At 50.2% G+C, this 23529-nt stretch overlaps 1 protein-coding gene and 1 long non-coding RNA gene across 3 annotated transcripts; one reads left to right on the forward strand and one right to left on the reverse strand.

The window, feature by feature from the left end:
- The first annotated feature begins 1756 nt into the window (after positions 1-1756).
- On the forward strand, positions 1757-11192 carry LOC122188308. 2 transcript variants are annotated; one of them, XR_006181547.1, is made up of 4 exons: positions 1757-1781; positions 1957-2017; positions 4433-4490; positions 6715-11192. It is a non-coding gene; the product is annotated as an uncharacterized LOC122188308 (long non-coding RNA). The 2 variants fall into 2 exon arrangements; XR_006181546.1 differs by lacking the exon at positions 1757-1781 and having other exon boundaries at positions 1892-2017.
- On the reverse strand, positions 5958-11113 carry LOC122188307 (lysophosphatidic acid receptor 4-like). Its single transcript, XM_042886484.1, has 2 exons — positions 11026-11113; positions 5958-7634 (listed from the first exon to the last, which is right to left on the reverse strand). Exons 1-2 carry the CDS (start codon positions 11061-11063, stop codon positions 6941-6943), a joined length of 732 nt encoding a protein of 243 aa, XP_042742418.1. The 5' UTR covers positions 11064-11113; the 3' UTR covers positions 5958-6940.
- Positions 11193-23529: the final 12337 nt, after the last annotated feature.

The raw sequence follows: 23529 nt of genomic DNA on the forward strand, positions 1-23529 counted from the left end.
TAGGGTGGAGGGAGGTGTGATGGCTGGCTGTCCTTCCTCCCCTAAATACCATGCAGCCTCTGCTGCAGCTGCTAATCCTGCACCAAAGTGATTAAGGTCACGTAACAACTCACGTGAAGAGTCTTGCCTGTCCTGGTTGGACTGTCCAAGCACTCCCACTGCACAGCCCGGGTTTGGTGCATTCAGACTTCCATCTGCTGGGGCCAATGAAAGGTGGGTGATGTGGGCATCGTCTCCCTGGCAATGACACCACCACAGCAGCCATGGAACAGTGGTCACCTCTGCCGGTGCAGATCTGTACGTGCATGCCATGCAAGCCTTTGCTCATGGCTGGTGAAAATGCAGAGCTGATGGCAGTGACCGCGTTGGAAGTCAGTGTTTCATAGCCAAGGATATCCTCCGTCTATAAAAAAAGTGTCATAAAGCTCTCTGTATGACCAGCTTCCATGGCAGTAAGCAGGAGGCATTACTTTGGGAGCGACCCACGTGAAACAGGAGGTATTAGTCTGGGGCAAGGCAAAGGGAGGCTTTCCTTCCTTTCTCCCCACTGAAGCTCTGTGTTTCCTATGGCACCGAGCTGAGCGCCACGAAGCGCAGCAGCAGAGGGCACTCTGTCCCCGGCTGTGTTCACTCAGAGCTGTCGGCAGCTGCAGTCTGGGGTTGTTTTTGTGTGTGTGTGTGATTTTTATTTTTTTTTTTTAAGGATGCAACTTCTGCTTCTCATTTCCAGACGTATTCACACTTTCCAAGCTCTAAGCCGCTCCGTAGGTGGCTCATCCCAACCTCCCCTCCCTCGGGAGGCGTGCAGGCAGCCCCCAGCCAACAAGCAGTGACACCTGGGGGCTGTGTCACCCCACCATCCCCCAAAGTGATGCCCTCAGTGCCTGGCTGCTGCTGTCAGGCACAGCTATTGCCAAGCAGAGCCTTCCTGCTGCCCCTCAGGAGCAACCAGAAGGAACAACCTGTTGCATTTAGGAGCCCTTTGCAGGGTACAAACTGACCCTCTTCTGCTTTTGCAATGCTCTCACCAAACACTGCTGCATTATGGAGATGTATGTGACGCAGCTCTTCCAAAAAGCATGTTTTTCATGGCTTTACTAAAAAAAAAACTTGCTTCTCCAGATGTTTTCTGTGCTGCTGTGCCCCTCCTCTGTTCCCTGTGTGATTCTTGGGTTTAAATGCAATGAGTAGCAGTGCTTTACTGCTTGCAGGGTTTGGGGAGAAGCATTCGGTTCTTTCCATCCCAGTGCTACCTGGGAGGGCTTTCTCTGCCCTGCATTTAGGTGGGGTTTTTGGGTACACACATCCGCACTGCTTCCACCACAGCCACCGCTGTGCCATGCTCACTTGTCCCAGTGATTTCTTACCACCAGTCAGGCCAGGCACCCCCCAGCTGAGCACAGGGCAGGCAGTTCATCCTGGCATTGCAGAGAAGCCCTCAGTGTGTGGGATGTGACAGCTGTGGTTTCTCAGAGCTGCGCAAAGCCCTGGAGCAGCAGCAGAGTGCTTTGGGCACAGCCAGGACTGGTCAGTGTGCAACCCAGATGGATGCAGTGCTTCCCTACTTCTGCTTTTCTTATCGGGGAATTGGAAGTAAAAATCAGAATGCAAATCCAAGAAGCAGAAATGCTAAGTCAGGGCCTGAAGCAGTGATGGAACACCTGGTGGGAAGGCAGGGTGAGCTCAGGTGCATCCACCCCTTCCCAGCCCTCATTTAAGGGTTGGCAGTGGCAATGAGGATATTTTGCTGGAGATCCCTGCATACCTGAGGCCTTCTAAGGGTAAGTAGCTTTATTTTTTTCCTTTGTTTTTGTGCCCACATTGAGCACACCCTCGCTCACCATAACCTTGGACTTTTGTTACTCTGCTCTCCTTGCTGAGTTCCAGGCTGTGGCTGCACAGCAGCAAAGCAGGGCTGTTTTCTCCCCTCTGCCCCAAGCTTTGCTTTTCCAGCAGAGAGCACCAGATACTGAGAGGAACAGCACTTGAAGAGATGCACAGTGCAGGACAGGCAGAGGTAGGCACGGTGGGCTCTCACTGCTAGCACCATCAGGCTATTTTTAATGTGATTTGGGAGGAATTCTGTGAATTAAAGGAGATTGAGCCAGCATCCATTACAAGGAAGATAAGCGATCATTTTCTAGAGGTTTTTAAGCACTGGTGTCAAAATGTGCCAAGATAACTCCATGTTTCCTGGCAACATAATTTACTACAGGGAGCAAAAGCCTTTGGGTTTGATTCGATGCTGTGGGTCATGCGAGGCCTGAATTCAAGTCCTTCGCTTGTGTCATCAGTGCTTGAGAAATCAGATCTCTGATGGATGACCTCTGTGTGGTGCAGCACTTCCCTGTCTGACTCCTTCTCAGAAATGGCTCCTCAGGCTGCCAGCAAAACTTCCTTTGCAAGGGTGAAGGCATGAGAGAGGCTGAGTTGCTGCTATAATTACTAAGTGAGGAATACACTCTCCTTATCTGTGGCAGTGTATTTTAGCAGCGCTGTTTCAGCCCTTCCCACGACCTGGAAATCTCCCTCTGTGCACCATTCTGTGTCTATTCCAAATTTCCTTTCATTCTGACTTGCTGCTTGGCACAGTGTGATCACAGCAATGCAGTTCCCACTCAGCCTGCGCTTAGAGCCCCAAATTGCCCACATCTGTCAGCTGCTGTCCCTGTGCTCCTCAGTGCAGCTGTGCTCCCTGCCCTGCTGGATCCTCCCTTGCTCTCTTGGAGCTGTATGCTGGAGTTGCTTATCTACTGCTGGCTCCAGGCCTCCCAACTTCAGCAGCAGACAGCTATGGGCTCCCCAGGGATTTCACAACCCTACCCTGTAGTGGGGCTGATGTGTGCTTTGCTGCTTGGCAGGTGCTCAAAAATGAGAGCTTGGAAAACCCTTAAAAGCACTGCAATGCTAATTCTTTTTAGAGCTGTGGGAGGATTCTAGGTTGGGTGCCAAGGTGCTGGCTTCGAGTATTTGGTGCCAAAGCACACCAAATGCAAATGGAAGTTCTGGTGGCTGTCTCAGTGCCTGCCTGCAGCTGCCAGCAAGGTGCTGGGCTGTGTTCTGCCCTTTGTCCCTACCACCCTTCCATAGGGCGGTGAGGCAGGGGCACACATTGTCCCACACAGGTGGGGACACCTGAGCTCAGGCTGGAGGAGCTCTGAGCACCTGATGGAGCTGGGGGGGGGGGGGGGTCCCTGTTGGTTGTAAGGAATGGGACCAGGTGGCCCTTAAATGTCCTTTCTAAGTCAAACCATTCTGTGATTCTATGGCGACTGCAGTGCCAATGAACGCAAGGCTGTGTGCTGATTTCACTGCAGAAATAGCCCTGAGCTCTTGACAAACACAGAGCTGGTGCAAAGATCAGCCTGACCTCGTGGCCACAGCCCTGTGAATGAGCAGCTCGTCAGCCCACACCATGAAGGGAGTCACTCTTCAAGCACAAAAGAAAAACAAACCAAAAAAAACCACATATATTGGCAAGGCCGTGGAGAAATCCCCTTTCCTGCAATGGTTTTGAAATCTCATGTCAGGATGCAAACACAGGCAGTGCTGCAGCTGTCATCAACCAGAGAGCTGCCTGATGATTCCCAAATGCAGTTCCTGCTGATTTGCTCTGGGGCTTAAGGTGCTGCCCCAGGGACAGAGCTTTCCTGTGGAGCATCCCCCTCTGCTTCAGCCCAGTATCTGTGGGAGTGCAGGAAAACAGCCTTCCATAGTAGGAAAAGGGGCTCCTCTCCCCAAGCTGCCAAATTGTGCTGACCCTGTGTAAGGCCCTGGGATTGCTGAGCCCCCTGGGGGCTCTCTGCTGACAGGGGAAAGGAAACACTTTATATTATCAGTTCTATCATCCTGTGTAAGGTTTGTTTCCTCTGTGCTCGAGGAGGTGATCAGTGGTGGAGGAGATGGGGGCTGCGGCGGCGTGGATTTACCCTCTGCTGTGCGAATGTAGGGCAGGAGATGCACATCTGTGGCATGCTCTGCTCCCAGTGTGTCCTGCAGGCGCTGAAATGAGAGCTGATCAATTCTCTGACTTCAGAAAAGCCCACGGGCTGTGATGGTGGCTCTTCCTGCAAACCCATCAGGGCAGAGCCATCGCAATCAGAGCGCCGGCAGCAGCCGCTCTTATGGGGCTGTGGTTACTTCTGCAGAGGGATGATGGTCCCTCAGCTTTTGCATTTTACTTTGGTTTGTATTTCATCTGTTGGAGCCTCTTTGAGAGATTAATTTGCCTTTCAGGGAAATGTGTCATTAGCAGACAGCGCAAGGAGATTTCGGAGCCATGGGATGACTTGTTTCTGTGTGTATATGCTCAGGTCTCAGACAGGAAACATCACAGAAGAGTTCATTGCTTGCTAAAGTGCACAAGAGCAGGCAGCAGGGCGGCATCGCTTTGGCTCTGGCAGAGATAACCTGGTGTTATGCTTATTTTCAGACAAGTGTCCAGGAGTAACTGCTCAGTGACCGAAAGCCTCCCTGAAGGAGCACCCAAGGTGATATTCTGGGGTACACACCATGCTCAGTCATGCTGGAGCTGTGACAGAAACCACCACTGAGCCCTTTGATCCTGCAGGGAAGAGCAGCAGCGTTAGCATCGCCTAACATCCATGCTGACAGTCTCTGGATCATTCACAACATGGGAATGAGTAACTCGGGAGGGAGGAGAACTGTGCTGAGATCCTCAGCTCTCTGCGTGCTCTTTGGAGGGAGGTCTTGTTTGACGCTTTGCTTTTCCAAAGCATGTGTATCCTTGGTGTTTCTGAATGTCAGAATGTCAATTCTTGGGACAAGCAGGCTGTGCTGTGCTGGTGGAGGTGCACTGTGTGAGGCGTAGGGCTAAGCTCACAGCCGGGTGCCTCGCATGCAAAAGGAAGAAGCATGAGAAGAGGCATGGGAAGCATCCTGCCCCCGAAGGGAGGTTGCTGTCCAAATTTCCCATTACAAAATGATGGTGTAACAAAATCTATGAGAACATTGGAATACTGAGCAGTGTGCAGTCCAGCAGAGGGTCTGAAATGCAGCAAGGGATGCCAGTGGTGGGCAGCCCTGAATCTCACTGTGTTCAGGAGCATTAAGTGCCCTGTACTGAGCCGAAGACCCCACTGTATTTCCATTTAGTTCTGTTTTCTAAGGCTACCAGGTGCCAACCTGTCCCTGCCACAGCAGAGAGCAGCGGATGCCCAGGGCAGCCTTTGAGCAGCGTGGACTTGCTGGCGTCTCAGCACAATTATGAAGTCTCCATCTCCAAAATGCAACAACATCCTCTTGTGCTGCTTCCTTGTTTTTTGTTGCCGCAGCCTTTTGGGTTTCATTGAAATGCTGCCACGACTGGCACTCAGTTTGTCAGACACTGGGTAGACACCCAGAGGATGAACCCATGGTAATCATTTTATTAATAATTACATCCAGGCTTAAAGCCTTTAAGATAAAGCAAGAAATGAAGCACGCAGACTCCAAGAGCCACAGAACTGAGCTGGTGGGAAAGCAAAGCAGGCAGTGTGGTTTCCTGGGAAGAAAGCCATGCTGCTCTACAGCTGCTGCAGGAATAGTGCTGCTACAGCTCTGTGTTTCCTGGGCAAGAGCACAAGAAGTTGCACACGTAGTTTGGTCTTAAGAGCCCAGCTTCCAGCTGTAAGTGAATTCCTGCTGTGTTTTGCTACAGGCTGCCTGCTTTTGGGTGCTGTCTAAGCCCCATTGTGCTCAGTAGTTGTTTTCACCACTTTCTTAAGGAAAAGATGGTTGGTCTGAGGGCAGAGCACCTGTCACAGAAATCAGGCTCATAATGCTGCTGCCAGGTGGAGGGTTTGGGACTTAAAGTTCTGTGGGCCTTTTGTAGCAAAGCTCTGATCTGCTTGCAGTGGGGCATGGGCTGAGGGAGGAGCTGCTGAAAGCACAGCGGTGGAGGATCCTCAGAAAGAATGCACATTTCTAACAGCGTGTGTGCTTTAACAAAGGTTTATTGATTACAGCACTTTAGGTTTCGTTTCTGTTTAAGCTCCCAAAACTAGGGCACACCACAGTACAGCAGGTTATTTCCTCCTCCCTGCGGAAGGGATCAGCTTTGTTAGGCAACATCCGAACCGATGGCATCGCAGCAAAGCTCAGTAAGCAATGTGGTTTGGGGCTGCCCTGTTTTGCCATGAACCCTCTGTGTGCTTCTGGCCCTCTCTTGTCCCCATCCCTGCATGCAGTGCCTCTGACACCACTGGTATTGGTTGTAATGGCACTTAGGCTGAAGCCTCTGTGATTTTCTTTTTATCATAACCATATCCATTGTTTGTTTGTTTGTTTTAAGTCTATCACTGCAGCCAAAGGATTGGATTGTTGTAAAGGATTGTAGCAGCTGAGGTAAGAGCTTGGTGCTTTCATTGCTTAGACCCAGCCACGCCATTGGCATCACCTCTGCTTGGTTTCTGATGTGGAAGCAGAGATCTGGGGAGGTAGCAAGGGCTGTGAATGAACACAGATTGCAGAACACACCAAGGTAGTTTCCTCTCTCAAACTCCCCTTGTCTCCTGATCCTACTGCTGAGCCTCATGCTTAACCTGAGTTAGAGATTGCAGGACATAAATAATGGATTTAGTATCCAATTATACAGCTCTTGGCTCAATGCATCCCTGAGTAAGCCTCTAAGCATCATTTTTTTTTTATATAAATATATTTTGATTGCTTCACTTCTCACTGTCCTTCATGAAATGTCATTTGTTTTACCTGCAGAGCAAACAGACTCCAGACTGAGAACACCCGCTGTGGGATGGTGTTACTCCATAGGACAACCTATGGGTTCCAGGTCTCCTCAGGCCCCCACGATCATCACCAAGCCAACAGCATCACGAAACAGGACAGATTTGTGCTTCCAAACATGAGCCCTGGCTTCCTGGTTGTTGGAAGGCTTTCAAACCATTTGTGTTGGAGGGTCTTCTGCCTGGTATTGACGTGCCCACTACTTTGTTCTCGTTGCAGATCTGTTGGACACGCTGAAGAAAATTTTGTAGTAGATGTAGACATTGACAATCCTGAGAAGGATGCCTAGGAGGTAGCTGAGGGCTCTGAGGAGGGCTGCAGCCCCGCTGGAGAGGGGGAGCAACCAGAGAGTGGGGCTGTAGGATGGAGAAGTGCTGCTGGCCTTCAGGACATCATCAACCTGCAGCAGGATGCACTCGGCAGCAACCAGCAGCCAGATGGCCCTGGAGGTCAGCCTGGCATTTCTCACTGTCCGCAGGCTGCGGGACTCCATGGGGAAGAAGGTGATGAGGTATGCCTCCACGGCCACGCAGCTGAGCAGCAGGGCGCTGATGTGTGTGTTGGCCACCAGGAGGTTCTGCAGCAGTGCTGGTGTGAATGCTGTGCGTGGGACAGCAATGCTGGAGGTCCACAGGAACAGCTCAGCAACAGCACTCACAGAAATGAGGAGGTCTGCTTTTGCTAGGCTGGAGATGAAAACTGCAGTGGATTTGGAGGAAACTCTGGAGGACTGCAGGATGAGCATCACGTACCCACTGCCCAGCACACCCAGCAGGGTGCTGATGGCGTTGGAAGATGACAGGACGAGGTACTGGATGTACTTAAGCACCAGGTATCTTCTGAAATCCTTCATGTGGTCTCTCTCCCTGGAAATGCCAGCTAGGGAAGAACACCTGGAATGCATATAAAGAAGGTGGTTACGTGTAAGACTGGTGGGATACGTTCCAGACAAATGTTACGTGCTTGTACAGACTCCGTGCTCACTGCAGCACTGCTGTGGCATTGGTTGTTACCCAGAATTGCAGTCATTCAGTACATGAAATCCTCAAAGTGCATCAATTATGAAAGAAATGGCCTGCAAACCCAGGGGATCCTAGCATCTTCTCGTAATTAATGCAAGGAACTGTAATGACTCCAGGCAAATACTGGGAAACCAAGGTCAGAATGGTGCTACTTCCATTATGCAAGTTTTTTTTTTTTTTCTAGCTTGCCATAGTGAGCCAACAGTCTGGCAGTGAAGAATCCATTGCCTTTGAAACTGGATGAAGCAATTTCAGAGATATTCATGGTTATCACTGAGAAGTCCTTAAAGACAAACGGGAAAAGCTCCAGAAAACTTGGAGAAGAGAAGCAGGCCCTGCCCTGAGAGAGGAGCAAGAGGGGCTCCTTCCCAGCAAACTGCTGAAGTAACCAAACGTCATCTGAGTGATGGAGTGGAGACAAGGAAACACAAGGGGGATTCCTCACAGGTGAAGCATACTGAGTTGGCTGAGCTCCCTCCTCTAGCAGGGTGATAGAGCCTGGGGGGAGAAAGCAGTCAGCAAGAGTCTTCTATTTAAGTACCTATATAAAATTCAAGATATATTCATCTTGGATTTTGTTAAGACTTCCAACATTGTTTATGAGGCATCATACAAAGGAGTAAGCTAGGCAGTGCAGGCTAGGAAGAGCTACAATTAAGTCATGCCTAGAGGGGTGGAAAAATGAGAGGCTAATTATCAGAAATTGTAGGAATGATGTATCAGAGGAGGATCTGCAGAATAAGGAACAGAGCTCACGCTTATTGAGTTAGCTTATGAAGTCTGCTGTAACACATGAGCAAGAATGCTGTAACCATTTGTGAGGCCAGCAGTTTGAGAAAGGTATCGACTGCTGGCAGTGTTTGATGTGGATTGAAGGCGATGAAAGAAAGCTAAAATGTGGTTCAGAGTGGAAGGAGTCAGCATTGCACAGCCTGGATTAGAAGAGATGCTCATTTGTCAAACTGCCCTGATGTCAATTAAGATCACAGACGAAGGAAATGGCATTGCTGCTCCCCCTGGCAGGAGCGCCCTGGGGCTTGGACTGCATGCAAGGCTTTTCCTGCAGTTACCCAGCAGGACTGGGTGGCTGCTGTGGTTCCTGCCTGATTTTAGTTTGCATGAGACAATGCCAAAGTGATAATTCTGTGCAATTCCTGAGAAAGGCACTACATGAGCCAGCATCTGTAAGGATGGGATTCCTGTTGCTTCTTGAGGCTCAGTTGCTCATCCAGGTTGACTCATCCAAGATCCATGAGCACCTTTTCTCCTCTTTTATGTACCTGAGCCAACCTGGGGGAATCCTTTGTGAAGAGGTAGGAAAAACTCAGCTGTACTGTGGCTGAATTGGGATGGGTTCATCTTACCCTCATTTTCCACATTTAACTAGAAAAAAAATCTGTGTTTTCTGTCAAAAGCAACATTTCTCTGTAGTTCAGGGCTCTTTCCATTAACACAAGGGTCTCTGCCAGCTCAGTCCTTTACAGTCCACTAACCTGCCAAGATGTGGCATTGCCTCACTGCTGATGGAAGGTGAAGAGGAGGGTTGGTCACTGAGCGTTGGTTTGACCACTTGGATAAAAAGCATTGCTGGAATGAGGATCTGCTGTTGGAACAAGCCCTCCCAACCTGCAGTGTGGAAGCTTGTCCTTCTGGCTGGTGGTGGAGGAAAACCAAACTGTGTTACATGTAGCTGAGCTCTGCTTTGTTCTGTTACTCAAGGAAGTTCCTCCTTGTTGGGCTGGCTGCTGGAATCATTAAGGTTGGGAAAGACCTCTAAGATCATCAGGTACGTTAAGGATGCTTTTCTGACCATAAATTCTTGCGTGATGCAAAGTCCCTGTGACCTGGCTGCTGCGTGCAGGAGATCAATGTGTTTGGCCAGAGGTCTTTGGCTGAATTCAAGGCCGTGGTTCCCAGAAGGAAGGCAGCAAACAAATCAGAACTGGTTTGGGCGGTTCAATGAGCGAGGGAAGTGTGCAGCTCCTTGACCTGGGGTTTTACATCTCCTCTGGAGAATGTGGAGATAAACATTAACAGGAAAATAAACTGAACCAGAAGGAAGGCTTGTCATAAAACCAGGCTGCTTTGATCTGTCTGTCCATTCAGGAATTTCCTCCATCTTTTTTCTTTTTTTTTTTTTTTCTCCATGTAAGTTTGAAGGAAAGTGACCTCCAGACTGGATTTACAGCAGATCTTCATCACGGCCAGGTGAAGCATTTCAACACTGAGCTCCTGAGCACTGGGTTCTGTCCTTCACCCTGGGGTCCGGTGATGAGCCACGGCCCCTCCCAATGATGGGTGCTGCCCAGGGATGCTGAGCAGCCGGTGCAGCCGGGGGCTGTGCTCAGAAGCAGCCAGACCAGATGCTCAGGAACTCGGAGTGTTTTTCACATCTTCTCTTCCTGAAAGCTTTACTTAATGCTGCATTCCACATAGGGTCGCAATGGGCTTTGGAAAAGAGTTGCGGTTTCCCAAAGGGTGATGCCTTCCCACTGTCCATCTGAGATGTGCCCAAGGTATCCCTCCTGCCCTGGGAGATGGGGCTGTTGTGGTTGTCTCTGTCTACTCCTTACGTGCTGTGATTTGGTGCTTTCAGCTCCCACCCAGAATGCAGCAGAACAAGGTTCCGTTTCCTCCCTTGCCTTGGGCATTGGGGTGTTTATCTCTCAGCAGCTGGCTGTGGGTGGGAATGCTTCTCCTTCTAACCGAAGAACCTGGCAGAAATCAGGCAGTCCTGGGGCTGGGAGAGCTCCCAGTGCTTGCTCCAAGTGCTGCCAGGATGCACTGCTCCAGTAAATGGAGCAGAGCCAGGTGACATCGCTGGCACAGTGCGGCCCAAACCCTGCCAGCTGTGAGCTCAGGGCTCTCCAACAGCTCCTCATGGTTCTGTCCCACATCACCCAGTGCTGTTTGGGGGCAGTGCTGTTTGGGTAGGTTCTGTTTGCACTGTTTCAGACAAAGCCTTGGCCCATGGCACATCTCCATCCGCACTGGTCTTTTATCCATACTGAAATTGTCCTCCTGGGGTGCTTCACAAATTCCAGTGAACAGTGACTTCCACAGTCCTTGTTCTGTCCTTTCTATGTTGCTGTAACCTGCGAGGCACGTAAAAAATAGCCACTGCTCTCAGGCAAAGACTTGTTCCAAAACTCCTCTTGGAATCATGCCTGAGAACACACAGAACACCCAAAGCACCACCGACCGCCCTGACTGCCATGGGCTCCGCTCCACTTCCACTCCATTTAAAAGCCAAAATACTTACATTTGCTGAACAAAGCAGCCCGTGCTGGCTTTCCCCATCACCGTGTGCTGTGTGTGCTCCGCAGCAGTGTGCCGTTCCCTTGGCTCACTCCCTGGCTTTTATAGATATCGCCGTGCTCGCACCACGTCAGAGCGGGGTTTGCCTTGCCAGGCACCATCCCAGGGTGATTTCACAAGAGACGTCGCCTGAATCACGGCACTATGAGGAGCCTCAGCACTTTCAGCCGTCTGGAAAAACTGATGCCCCGTGTGGCAGAGGAGTCCCAGACGCTTCCTCAAACACACGGCCACAGCTGGAGCGGATTACGGGGGAGCGTGGGCTCACGGTGTGTGAGCTTCCACACGCTGGCTGTGAATATGAGTTTCTTTTGAGCACTGCAGTGTAGCTGGTGCAGCACAGCAGCCAGCCTGACCGGCATCCCGGTGTGTGTTTGTGTTGGTGTTGCTGGGGTTACCTGGGTGTGATGCGGTGACGCTGACATCAGCCTCCACCTGTTGTTCTCTGGGGGTGACACGGGTTGAGCAGAGGGTATTGATGTGGGTGAGTCCTGTCACAGGGCTCGGTGTGGAGGGGGAGGAGAGAGGTGTCCCTCAGACACCACAGGTAATAGCAAATCTCACTACAATTCCTTCTCTGAAAGAGCTGGTGATGCACCAACACAGCCTGCCCAGGGAGGGGGGAGAACCTGGAGGTGCTCCGGAACAGAGGGGATGTGGCACTGAGAGATGTGGGCTGGGGGTCTGAGAGGGCTTTTCCAACTGGAATGATCCTACGAGCACACAGCATTGCTCCCAAACACCAGGCTCACGCTCAGAGCTCCTGCATCAAAGTGGGGAATTAAAGGTGCTGATGAAGGCTGTGCTGCCTTGTGCCACGCAAACCCAGTATTGTGCTTTGAATGCTGTTTGGTTTTGTGTTTGGTTTCGATAAGAACGAGTTCATTGTGCTGCAGGGGTTGTTACTCTTCGCAGCAACCATCCCCATTACATGTGAGCATTTTGCTTGTCAGGATGACAGAACAGAATTTTCAGCTGTGAGACCACGAATCCTGCAGTGAGTCACACTCTTCCCCAGCACCCTCCCTGTTCACAACCTCTGCCCGTTGCTGGAAAGAAAAGCAAACCGCTCTGCTCCTCCCAGCACCGCAGTGCCTCCCCCAACCTGCAGCCCCACTCACCTCCCACCCCCTGGATCCACTCAGTGTCCCCTCCTGCACCCCAAAGAAGCCCCAATAGGCTGCCTTGCACCGACCTGCGTGCCAGCACGACATGATTTCCCGTGCTTTTCCATACCCTGTTTGCTTTGTGCTGAACCCTTGTTTGAGTGCTTGGCCAGCTCTGTACACTGGTTAACACTGTTCTTCTCCTTTCTTTCTTTTTTTTTTCCCTTGGAGTCTGGAATACAATTAGATTTCATTAGAATTCAACAGGAGGTAAGAAAGCATAAATTTCTCTGCCCAAAGTTCTCCTCTTTGCTTTTTGAACCAAAGCATTTCCAGCTCTGTTCTGCTGCCTGCTCCTTCTCCTCTCTCACTGCTGACCCTCTCCCCTTCTTCGTGATCCCCCCCCCCCAGGGGTTCTGTCCATCCCAAACAATTCCATTCCTGGTTTCTTCCCCTTCCTTCCATGCAGAGTTCATTTTTGAAGCAATCCGGTGGAATAACAGCACCTGCATTGCTTGGGTGTTGCTGAGGTTTTTTCCCAACATTCTTGAAGGTTTTGAGGAAGCTGTCAGAAAGCAGTTTTTGTTTCCAATAACGCTGCAGCTCCGTTCTGTGAAATGAGTCCAAATTTCTGTTCTTTGGTGGTTAACCCTTCCTCAGGTCATGCCAACACCACCACTCTCCATACATCTTCCTTGCCCCCATGGGATGTGCACACCTCCTCCCCCCACACACCCTGAGGAGCAGCATTATGTCTGTGCCTGGGTAAAGGAAAACATGGAGGATAAGGAATGGTTGTTTTCTCTGCTTTCTTGCCTCTGTTCTCCATTTTTGCAGTAAGTTCTAGGGTTGCACGTATCTCAAATGAATTATTGGCTCCTTTTTGCACAGCTGATAGGACAGGTTTCTCTATGGGGGAACAGTGAAAAGATTTATGGCCTCGTCTCTTCTGCCTAAGGAATTGAATGGATCAAGATAGGAGGTCAAAGGGACAAAAATGGTGGTAAAGCACGGAAGTGGAGGAAGAACTGAGATGCATGAAGGTTAATGCAAATCTCACTTGGTTTTGGCTTACTTGCTTCCTTCCTTTCTGCCTAACCAGCATTTCTAATTCTGAAACAAGAGCAGAGCGTTGGGAAATGCCTCCCCCAGGGCACAGGCAGCAGGAGAGGAGATTCCCCTTCATCCCTGCAGCTTTGGGAATCTCCTGCTTGAAGCTGCATGTTTTCAGCTGATACCTTTTCCAAGTGAAGATGCAGCAGCCCTGCAATGCTGGGATCACAGCCCTGGGCTCTGCTCTATGCTCTGTGCAAACCCCTCCTCAGCACTCACACCCATTTCTTCCCGTTCATCATGTGGTTTTCTGCACACTCTCACTGCTCTGTGGGGCCCAGAGAAACAGAGCAGAGTTATTTGCTGCAGTTATTTGTCCAGTGCTTTGTCTCAATTCCATTTCAGTGTCTCCTTGTAATGAGTTTTCTCCCTCATCCAAGGCCCAATCTGGGAGATCTTGAGAGTGCTGACACACTGGAACACATTGCCCAAGGAGGCTGTTGATGCCTCATCCCTGCAGGCATTCGAGGCCAGGCTGGATGTGGCTCTGGGCAGCCTGGGCTGCTGTTTGGTGACCTGCACACAGCAGGGGGTTGGAACTGATGAGCACTGTGCTCCTTTGCAACCCAGGCCATTCTACAATTCATCCTGCAGATGGCTTTCTGATAAGCATCCCCTTGTTACCCTCCTTCACTTACTTCAGTTATCGTTTATTCTGTGTTTTCTCCTTACTTCTAACTTTCTTGGTGGCATTTCGTACTCACATACTGAAGGATTTGCAGATTGAGTCACCCAGTCCAACTTGTGTCATAAAATGGGTGAAGGGTTTTGGCTTTGTTCTCTGGGATGGGATGCGTGGGACAACCAGGAGGAATCCATGGTGATTTTTTACCAGATTTTCCAGGAAAATGAGAGCCAAAGCCATCACCATCTGCAAGATGTTATCCCGTATGATCTCCCTGATTAAAGGAGTCTCAAAGTCAGGCCGAGATACGCCAAAAGTTACTTTCCTCCTCTCTTCTGCATTTCATAAACAGCTCAATGAAAAGTCTTTTGAGACTTTCAGTTTCATCTCAGATGGTTCTGACATTCCATTTCCCATAGAGATCAAATCAGGTGAGGCACTGAGAGCTCGTTGTTTTGCAGGCTGTTGGGTTTGCTTTCTGCAGAACACCAAGGGCTGTCCAGCTGGCGTTGAAACCCTTCGTTCCTTACACCTGAGTTCCTCACCCAGTGTGAAGCATGTGACAAAGGCAGACAAACCACATCCACATCCCCCAGATGTGCGGCAACACAGAGGCTGAGCTCACTTCTGCAGTCTCAGGAGGAATGGTGCTGAGCTCTGGAGCAGCACCCTCTGTCCCTTCCACGTTGTCATTACTTCTAGCAGCAGACCAGGGCAGTGTGAGCGCCTCTTGGAAGTGGTAACGGCCACAGAACTTCCATTCACCCAACGCTTCAGGGAGATACGAGCTGGGATTTAGCCATACCACTGGGAGCAGTGGGTCTGTGCAATCCCTGCTTCGTCTGAGGCATCCTGGCACCCCATCATAGTGCACTAAAAGGAACGGCTTTGCGTGCCCACAGCCTCCGGGTCCTTTCCCCTGCGAGGCAAAGCAGCTCTATTTCCAGCCATGTTTGGTGGTGTTTTGCATTAACTCTTTTCTTCCGAGCGTGAAAAAAATAGCATTGCTGTGCTTATAGAGAGAGATCCGGTGCAGCACTGCGTCTGCTGCTCAGTGTGCAGCACACACACTTCTCCCTCCCGCCCTATGAAGTGACTGCAGTTCTGGCAAAGGATCAGCACTGATTTCCCAAAAAGTGTCTCTGCTCCCCCTCCGTGCCTGCAGGACACCCTGCTGCTCCTCCAGACTTCCTTTGGGAAACAGTTCTTCCACAAACGCTTGTGATGCTTTTCCTGAGTATGACTGCAATTGCTATTTTTCCCTCGAGGCAATGGAGAGGTCACATCAAAGCTACTGTAGGAGAAAAAATATTTTCAACTGTGTTTGTCGACTTGGCGTTGGGCATTTTCCAGGGCCGTGATGGTCTGAGATTGAGATTTTTTCTCTTTGTTTTCTCTTTGGCTGGTTGGCTTTGCTTTCTGACATTTGGGGCTTGTTTTCCTTTCTTTCTTCCTTTCTTTTTTTGAGAAAATTGAGTTTTGTTGAGTCTCATCAACTGGAATGGGAAATGATCATTGAGTAGGAGTGACGATTCCTTGGAACTGGCAATTCAGTTCTTCACTGGAAGCATGATGCAGGTAGGTGAGCTCAGCAGAATGACATTCCTGTTTCCAGCTCCAGGAAATGGAAAATTTGCTCAGGTCTTGTCGAGTTTTAATTGAATTAGATCTAAAAATGTGCCCTGAGATTTCCTATGCAAGCATTAATATTTCCCTTCTAAAAAACGCTCTAAAGAAGGCAGACAGCCTGCAAGGCACAGGACAATCCCGTGGGATCAGAAGGAAGAAATCCTCTTCGCCATAAACACGTGGACACATCTGGTGACCCCGTCCCTCCTGCCACATCTGTCCCATTCAACAGAGGCATCTCACGTATTTCTCTAAGGGAAACGTCCCACCAAACGCACATTGATTGACCTGGAGTCCAGAGCCACCAGCAGCACTGCCAGGATTTGTCCCCATCCCGATCCCTGTGCCTACGGCCATCAGGCAGAGCTGCTTTCCTGCGGGAAGCTGAGAAAGGAGCAAAAGGAATTCCTGGCCCTGCTCTCATTGCTCACCAGAAATCCGCTTTGCTCGTCCTCAGCCGTGGCGGGGGAAAGTTGGTTGACAGAAATAAACATTTATTATGCTTCTAACAAAAGATCTGAAGGGCTATTTACAGTGTTGTTCTTGCCTGGAAGAATGAGAGGAGGAAATGATTGTGTGCTCCTCCGTGCAATTCCCATCTTAGTGGATGTGTTTTATTTGGACAGATGACAGGCATTAGTGAATTGTTTCCTACAGAGACCGCACAGATGGGCAAAAGGAACTTAGTTAACCAAGAGAACAGCGTAATTGCACTAGTGTCAAACTCACTGCAAAGCCCAGAAATATACATGGGAAGCCTCGCTGTCCTAAGGGAGATATTTAGGCCTATTTAAGGCTCAGCTTGTTGAAACATTGAAAAATTGGCCGTTGTCCCTCATTGTCATGATTTCTTTGTGATCTTACTTAATATTTTGATGTTGGTGATGTAATTATGAGCAGGCAGGTTTAACCTGGCAGCACACAGCCACCTGTGGGCATGGAGAGGGGAGAAATCCCAAAGCCAACTGTGGACAAATGGCCGCACAAACAGTGCAGTCATGGATGGATCTGTGGCTGGATCTGCCCCACGTCAGGTGTCACTGGGCTTTCCTCTCAAAAGCAGCCCCAATGCGTTGTTTTTCACGTCAGCCATTGGACACAGCTCCCACATGGAGCACAGCTGCTCCTTCTGAGCAATCATGAGGTTCTGCACTTCCCCTCATCAGGAAACGGTGGGTATGGTTTGCTCTTGTGGAGTGAGGTGATTTGCAATGGGGAGAGAAGCTGTGTCTGATTGCCTCAGCTGCGGGTTGGAGGAGGGGAACCCCTCATCTGGAGCCTTTCTGGAGTGGCTAAAAGGCTGCAGAGACCTTCCTCCACCAGAGCTGAATCTGGAGGTACTCAGGTACGTGGAAGGAAGGAGACAGGTAAGGGATTTTTCCATGGATGTCAGAGCTGTGCTGGGGGGCGTCCATTGCATGGCTGGGGCTGACTGAGATGTGAACTACTCTGCACTTGCTATGTAATGTGTTGGGAAGGCTGAGAAACTTGTATCAACTAAGATAATGTTTTGCTGATGTAGAGCTGTGCAGCCAGGAAATTCCCTGCTGCGCTCTCGGCCACCTGCAACATTGCAACCTCCTCCCCAGAATCAGGGTTCCCCCACAAAGTGCCTGCAGCCCTCATTTCTGTAGGCAAGCCCATCCCTGGGAGGACTCAATGCTTTGATTCCCATCAACATCCCCAGTTCACAGTAATAAATAGTGTCCTGTATGGCAAAGGCAGAGCTCAGGGGGTAAACGGCTAGGGAAGCTGTGGTTGGGATGAAGAAGGTAGACTTGGTCTGCAGGTCTTGCTCTGCAGCTTCTCCTTTGCTCATCCTTACCTCGGCTTGTTTCTGATCTGTGCATGGATCCCTTGGGTTACTTGCAGATCTCATCTGAGTTTACAATCCAAACCCACAGAAGTCATTTTGGTGTCGGGGGTTTCTCTGTGACCTTCCCTGTGCCACCCCTGTGCAGCAGCCTGGAGCAGAGGGGAGAACAGGGAGTGCCAGCAGGTGGGGAAGGGTTTCATTTGGGATGGGGCTGCTGTGCAGCTTTTGTGACTGTAGGTTTTGTCTGCTCAGGGTAATTCAGGCCGTGAGATCAGAGAAAGTTCGTGTTGGGTTTCTGGGGTTGTCACTGAGCAGATCATCTGCCTATCAAAGTTGATAAAAGAACTGGAGAGAGTCCGGGGGATGGAGTAACTTATCTGTTAAGTCAGGGAATTACCAGGCTTCTGGTTTTTAAGGCCACATCAGTGGTTTGCAGAGGAAAATGGCTTTTTCTGCCAGCCCAGATGTTATGGAGAGGTGCTGCCTGCCCATCAACGTAACCCAGTGTGGGCATCGCTGGTGCTGGGGGTGGCACTGAGGGCTGTGGGGGGAAGCAGAGAGCTCTCAGCCTTTAATTACCACTCGCTTTCCTCCTGTCTGGAAGAGGGGACAGGAATGTGTGAAATGCTTGGTAAGGGAAGGCAGGCTCTGCATCTCACTATTGGAGTCCTCTTGGTATTTGCTTGAACCAAGGTGAAACAAGGAACCCCAGGGGAAAAAAAGGGATGAAAACTTCTTATAGAGCTGAATTTGGCACCTGGGACACAGCTGATGGGACAGGAGTCATCTGTGTGGTTGAGGACAGGTGCTGGGAGCCCAGCAAGAGCTGAGAAGGTGTCAGACCTTCCTTCGTAACCCCAATTAAGTGCAAGTGTCTGAATAAATAGCCATTAATATCAATCCTCCTCAGTCTCGGCATGTAAGTTAAACAGAACCGTGGCTGATTCATCTTGCAGTGCTCAGATTGCCCAAAAAAGGGCAGTTTTTGTGATGTTGGATGATCTTTAGGGGAAAGTCAGCCATAAATCTTGGCTGTGTGGACAGTTGGCTGGGGAAGCTGAACCTCTTGAGAGGCTGGCAGTGGCTGCAGCCCTGTGTTCATCCCAGACCACAGCATCCCTCTGTGGCCCGGTCCCATAGAGCTGCTCCTGTTCTGCTGCACCAACAGCCACAGAAGTGAGTACAGACTACAGCAGCACACTTCTATCTGTCTACATGTGCCACATATTGCAAATTCAAAACAAAAACTGGAAGCTCCCTGCAGTCTTTAACCAAAACATCAGGGCGCTTTGGTTTTGCAGGAGTAAAACCTCCATTGGTATCTGCTGGACAAAAAGCACTTCAGATCAAAGCAGGGTATGCTATTTTTCATCCCTTCCTCAGGAAAGTTTTCCTCTTTCAGCAAAGTCTTTGCATCTTCAGCGATGTTCAGACCCACAGAAACAAATGCATCTTTGTGTTTCTGGTGCTGCTGCCAGAGATGGGGCACACACACCTGGGGATGCTGTCACATCTCATCAGTAACATCGCATGAGTGACTTTAAATGTCAGACATGCAATTTTTGTTCATTGCAGAACACCTTTCCTAGCTTGGCACCACCCAAGGTCATTAAATGGATGGGCAGGAAGCACCCAGCTTTATCAAGATGGGGCTTAGAAGCTTTGGTGCAAAAGAGGGTCAAGAGCCATCACTCTGCAAAAGGTCCATCGTTTGTGCCGTGGCTTTGCTTCATAGTGCAGCCTGTGCTGTAAGAGGTGAGACCAGCCACCGGGTTGACTCAAAGGATGAAGGCAGCGAGCTGTGATCTTACAAGCAATTAAATAGCTGAAGGCATTTGAAAGCACACTGTGCACTCGGTATGGGCACAACTCGCTGAAGCCAGCAGCCAGAGGTTTGCAGTGTGACTTAGAGACTGCCAAGCAAGGGAGAGAATGAGGCAACAGTCTGCAGTAATTAACAGCATAAAGAGGGGACGGTTACTGGAAGTGATGCTTCAGGTTGGAACTGGAAATAATAGAAATAAATGAATAGGAAATATAGAATAAAGAGCTCACTTGAGAGTAAACACTGGAATAGCTTCCTGATGAAAGCAAGAGTCCCAGGTGGGATGTGGTTTTCCAGGAATTCGATCGGCATCATGAGTGTGTGTCCATGTGTGTATATATTTATAAATAACCTGTGTATGTGCTTAGCTGGAGCTGGTGGTGAAATCTGAAATACCCTGTTGTAAGGGGGAAATCTCTTTTCCCAGGACTGCTGCTTTCTTTGTACATAAGGGAGTTATCTATGGAGGAAAGCAGTTCCCACTGTTGAGCTCCGAATGTCAACTCGATTCTCAAGAAGCAGAGCAACGTCTCTGAGATCAGTTTTGATTGCTTTGCAGTCAGATTCACAGTCTGCACTTGCCAAAAAAATTTTGCCTTGTGAACAGAAGCACAACCAGAGCTGCTGTGCTGCTGGGAAACAAACGCCCCCCAGCAAACCTGCACCTTCCATGGCACACATGGGGCAGAGGGCTCAGGGCTCAGCTCCAGCCCTGCTCCCAGGGCAGCACCGTTGGGTCAGAGCACTGCTTCTTGCACAGCTTGACTTGGGCAGGTGCGCCAACTGAGGGAGCTGCTTGCTGGCTGTGCTTTGTTGCACTGAGTGAAGTGAAAATACGAAGAACCGAAAGGGCATTGCAAAACCCTGAGTATTGCAGAAGGTCCTTAATGGAGAATAAGAAAAAAAACCCACAGTTGGTTCTTGGAAAGATATTGCAACAGCGGTCTGACAAGAAGTTGTTCATCATGAAACAGCACCGCTCTGTGATTTGCTGTGTTAAAGTAGGGTTGGTGCCCCGCTGGGAACTCATGGTGCACCCAGGGGTGATATTTGGCCCTGTGGTAGCAGAACTTCTTTACACTGAGGTGACGGAGCACTGGAACAGGCTGCCCAGGGAGGTGGTGGAGTCTCCTGCTCTGGAGATGTTCAAGACCTGCCTGGATGCCGACCTGTGTGACCTGCTGTAGGGAACTGCTTTGGCAGGGGGTTGGATTCGATGAGCTCTGGAGGTCCCTTCCAACCCCTCCAATTCTGTGATTCTGTGATCTCCTGGCTTCCAAGGCAGGGCGGGACGGGTGGTGCTCAAGCAGGGATGAGCTGCAATGCAGCATTGCTGGGCTATGGCTGTGGGGAGAGCATGGGGCGGTGTGTGGCAAGCACTGGGGCAGCAACTGACAGCAGGGTGTGATGCAGTGAGTTGTTGCCCACTGGTGGGGCCCATGAAATAAGGATGCGACTACTAAGGGCCAAGCTTCTCTGTCAGAAAAGTTCCTTGCCGTATCCTCCATGATCGATGATTAAATGTGTGCTCTAGCAGCCGAATGTGGGATTGCTGTAGGTGGGTAACAGCTGCTGCAAGAGCATTTCCAATTGATTTCTGCGATGCTGGTCCCTTATCTGAACCTCAGATCCAAACCAACAGCCTCCAGAACTGTGTCACTGTCTATCTGGGGCTTTCCTCTTTAAGTTTTTCCTTTTAAACAAGAGAAAATTCTGAGCAGCTGAATGCTCAAAGGATGGGACGTTTCTAATAGCATTTCCCCCGCTGACTTCAACCGGATTACTTTGCATATCTGTTTATCTGTTCTCATCTTTCTCATGACTCAAGTTTGTTCACTTAAATCTCATCGTGAACCCCCTACCCCCCCCCCCGCCACACACACACACACACACACACACACACACACACTGCTTGTGGGAAGGAGCTCTGTGTTCATCTGTTGCTGTGCTTCCATTGAAGAGCAATGCGTAACTCGATTTGGTGTTGATGGAATCCGTATCCAGATGAGCACTGCTCTCCTTGCTGGCACCTGCAGCAGGGCAGAGTAGCACTGGTGCACAGCAATGGGCCCTGGGCTGGGGGTGCTCCCCCTGGTTGGCTTTGCATGTGGCTCTTCTGTGGGACCCACTCCTCTAGGGGGGAGAGCTGGGGGAGAAAATAATGGCCTTTTGAAGGCTGTGTGGCAATAAGTCACCTGAAGCAGACCCATTGCAGCCGGTGCTGCTGAAAGGAGAGCTGTATTTTAAGGGCTGCTCTTCTGAAAGGCAGAATTTTGGGTTTCTGATGGGTATTTCCTAAGAAAAGCCTCTGATGAGAGGCAGCCAGAGCCAGCTGGTGGGCTGTTGCAGGGCTGTCCTGAGATGTGAGGAGGAGCACAACTTTTGCTATGCTGTGGCCACAGGCCTGACATGCATTGTGTCACAGATGGTTATCTGCCCATCTTCAAGTATGGGACGTATCTCAGCAGTAGCACCTGATAAACGCAGCTCTTGCTTCACACAGAGTGTCTTTGTTACCAACACTGAGATGTGGCAATGCTCATAAATCCACCTTTCGGACCTGAAGAAATGTGCAGCCATCCCCAAATCTTAATGCCAAAAATCCATGGATTTTTAACCATGTTTATCCAATGCCCTTTTCCAAGAAGAGAAGGGCAGCCTGCACTCCCAGCTTACTGCTCCAGGCTTCTGGGGCTATTTTCCAGAGAAAAGGTAAAGCAGAAGCTCCAGAGCTGAGAGATGCTTTCCTGTGTATGGCTGTGTTTTCTGGGGGTGGGTTTTCCCATCTTTCAGAGGCACGCAGCTCGCAGAATGGGGGTGATTGCACTGGGAAGTAAACATCAGAGGATCTGTGTGCTGCTGCGGTACTGCAGGTGAGAGGAACGATAACAAGCAATGGGTGACTGCTGTCCTTCTGAGTTTGCATATAAGAAACAAGAAATGCAATGTCTCAGCGGGGAACAAAGCTGGAAAATCAAAGCATGGCTTTGTCTAAGAGCAAAGTAACCAGGTAGGCTTTGCAGTCTGGGTCGGTGGGAGCCTGCCCAGGTAAGTGGGCATCTAACCCAGGCACTGAATGCTGCTCGTATTTCTCATATTGTGAGTGATTCCTGTGGGCTGATGGAGGTGCAGCTCAAAGATGTGCCCTTGCTGTGTGCACAGCAGGGAGGGGAGGCAGCAGGTGGCTCTTTGGGGGCAGCACCTCCTGATATGGGGACTTTTTTGTGCAGGACTCCAAAGCCGTTTGCTGCCTGGTAAAACCAATCCCATAATGTCAGCAGGAGTCTCAAGCTTCCTCCTTTTGACAAACGCTCCTGCAGCGCTCTTGTTTGGAGCACCCTGGGTGTGCTTCAAACCAAGCATCTCTGGGTGCTTGTCTGGAGTCCTGGCCACAGCTCCCCATCCTTTCCTTCTGCATGAGATGGGATGGAGATGGTTAGAGGGTCCCTGCAGCCTCTCCCAGGTGGGATCCCCTGCAATCTCCGCTCCCTGCCCCAAGCCCCCGATGTGCAGAAGGCAGGCAGGGGGCACAGCTCTAGAGATGCCACCCCAACCCATTTCCTTCCATTGTACCTCTCAGGAAAGGAGATCACTGAGTGTGAAGCAGCTGTAGGATGCTCTGAATACTTAGGGTAAGGATGACGGATTCTCTGAGTTCTGCCCTGTGGTTGTTGCTGGGGGTAATGCATTTAAGGCCCTGAGGACCTCTGAGCAGATGCATTATTGCACACAGCTGCTAAGCAGGCAGTGCTGATGCCATCCTGCCATCCCAGCTGGCTTTATGTCACCACTCCACCCTCATTCTCTGAACAATTAATTAAAATTTTGCAGCTCCTGCGTGGGTGCAAAGCAGAAGTTGTGTGTTTTGGAATGACTCTGCGGTTTCAGCTGCCAGGGCACAGAAATTGATTCCTAGATGAGATTTTTCTTTGTCTCTTTCCATGCTCTGCTGTCAGTGTCCCAGCACTCTGCTCATTACTCCTCACCAAAACATTTGGTTGCTTTTCCCTACTCTCCTCCAGCTCCTCTCATCAGGAGCATTATTTCACCCTCACCAAAGGGGAAGATGTGCCTGAGATGAACCCAGTTTTCAGGTCATGCTTTTCTCTGGAAGCTGCATCCAGCAGTGAGTGATGCTGCAGCAGCCCATCCTCCTCCATCACAGCACGGCCCAGCCTGCCCCATCAACTTCAGGCAGAGCAGAGCTTGCTGCCCTCCTTGCAGGGGGTTTCAATGAGAAGCAGCCAAATTTACTGATTCTGGAAGAGGAAAGAAGTTGCAGCATGCAGAAATGGTTTTTGCTTTATCATTAAATGCTGCCTTCTTGCTTTCTC

The sequence above is a fragment of the Lagopus leucura genome, unplaced genomic scaffold (assembly GCF_019238085.1).
Source record: "Lagopus leucura isolate 7727_CA_CO unplaced genomic scaffold, USGS_WTPT01 Super-Scaffold_100057, whole genome shotgun sequence".
NCBI lineage: Eukaryota > Metazoa > Chordata > Aves > Galliformes > Phasianidae > Lagopus > Lagopus leucura.

Excerpts from the sequence above, each read along its gene's own strand:
- LOC122188307 (XM_042886484.1), bottom strand. The coding sequence starts at position 11,063 with ATGGGGAAAGCCAGCACGGGCTGCTTTGTTCAGCAAAT. Across the intron at positions 7,635-11,025 it reads GGCTGCTTTGTTCAGCAAAT|GTGTTCTTCCCTAGCTGGCA; the intron begins GTAAGTATTTTG and ends TATGCATTCCAG.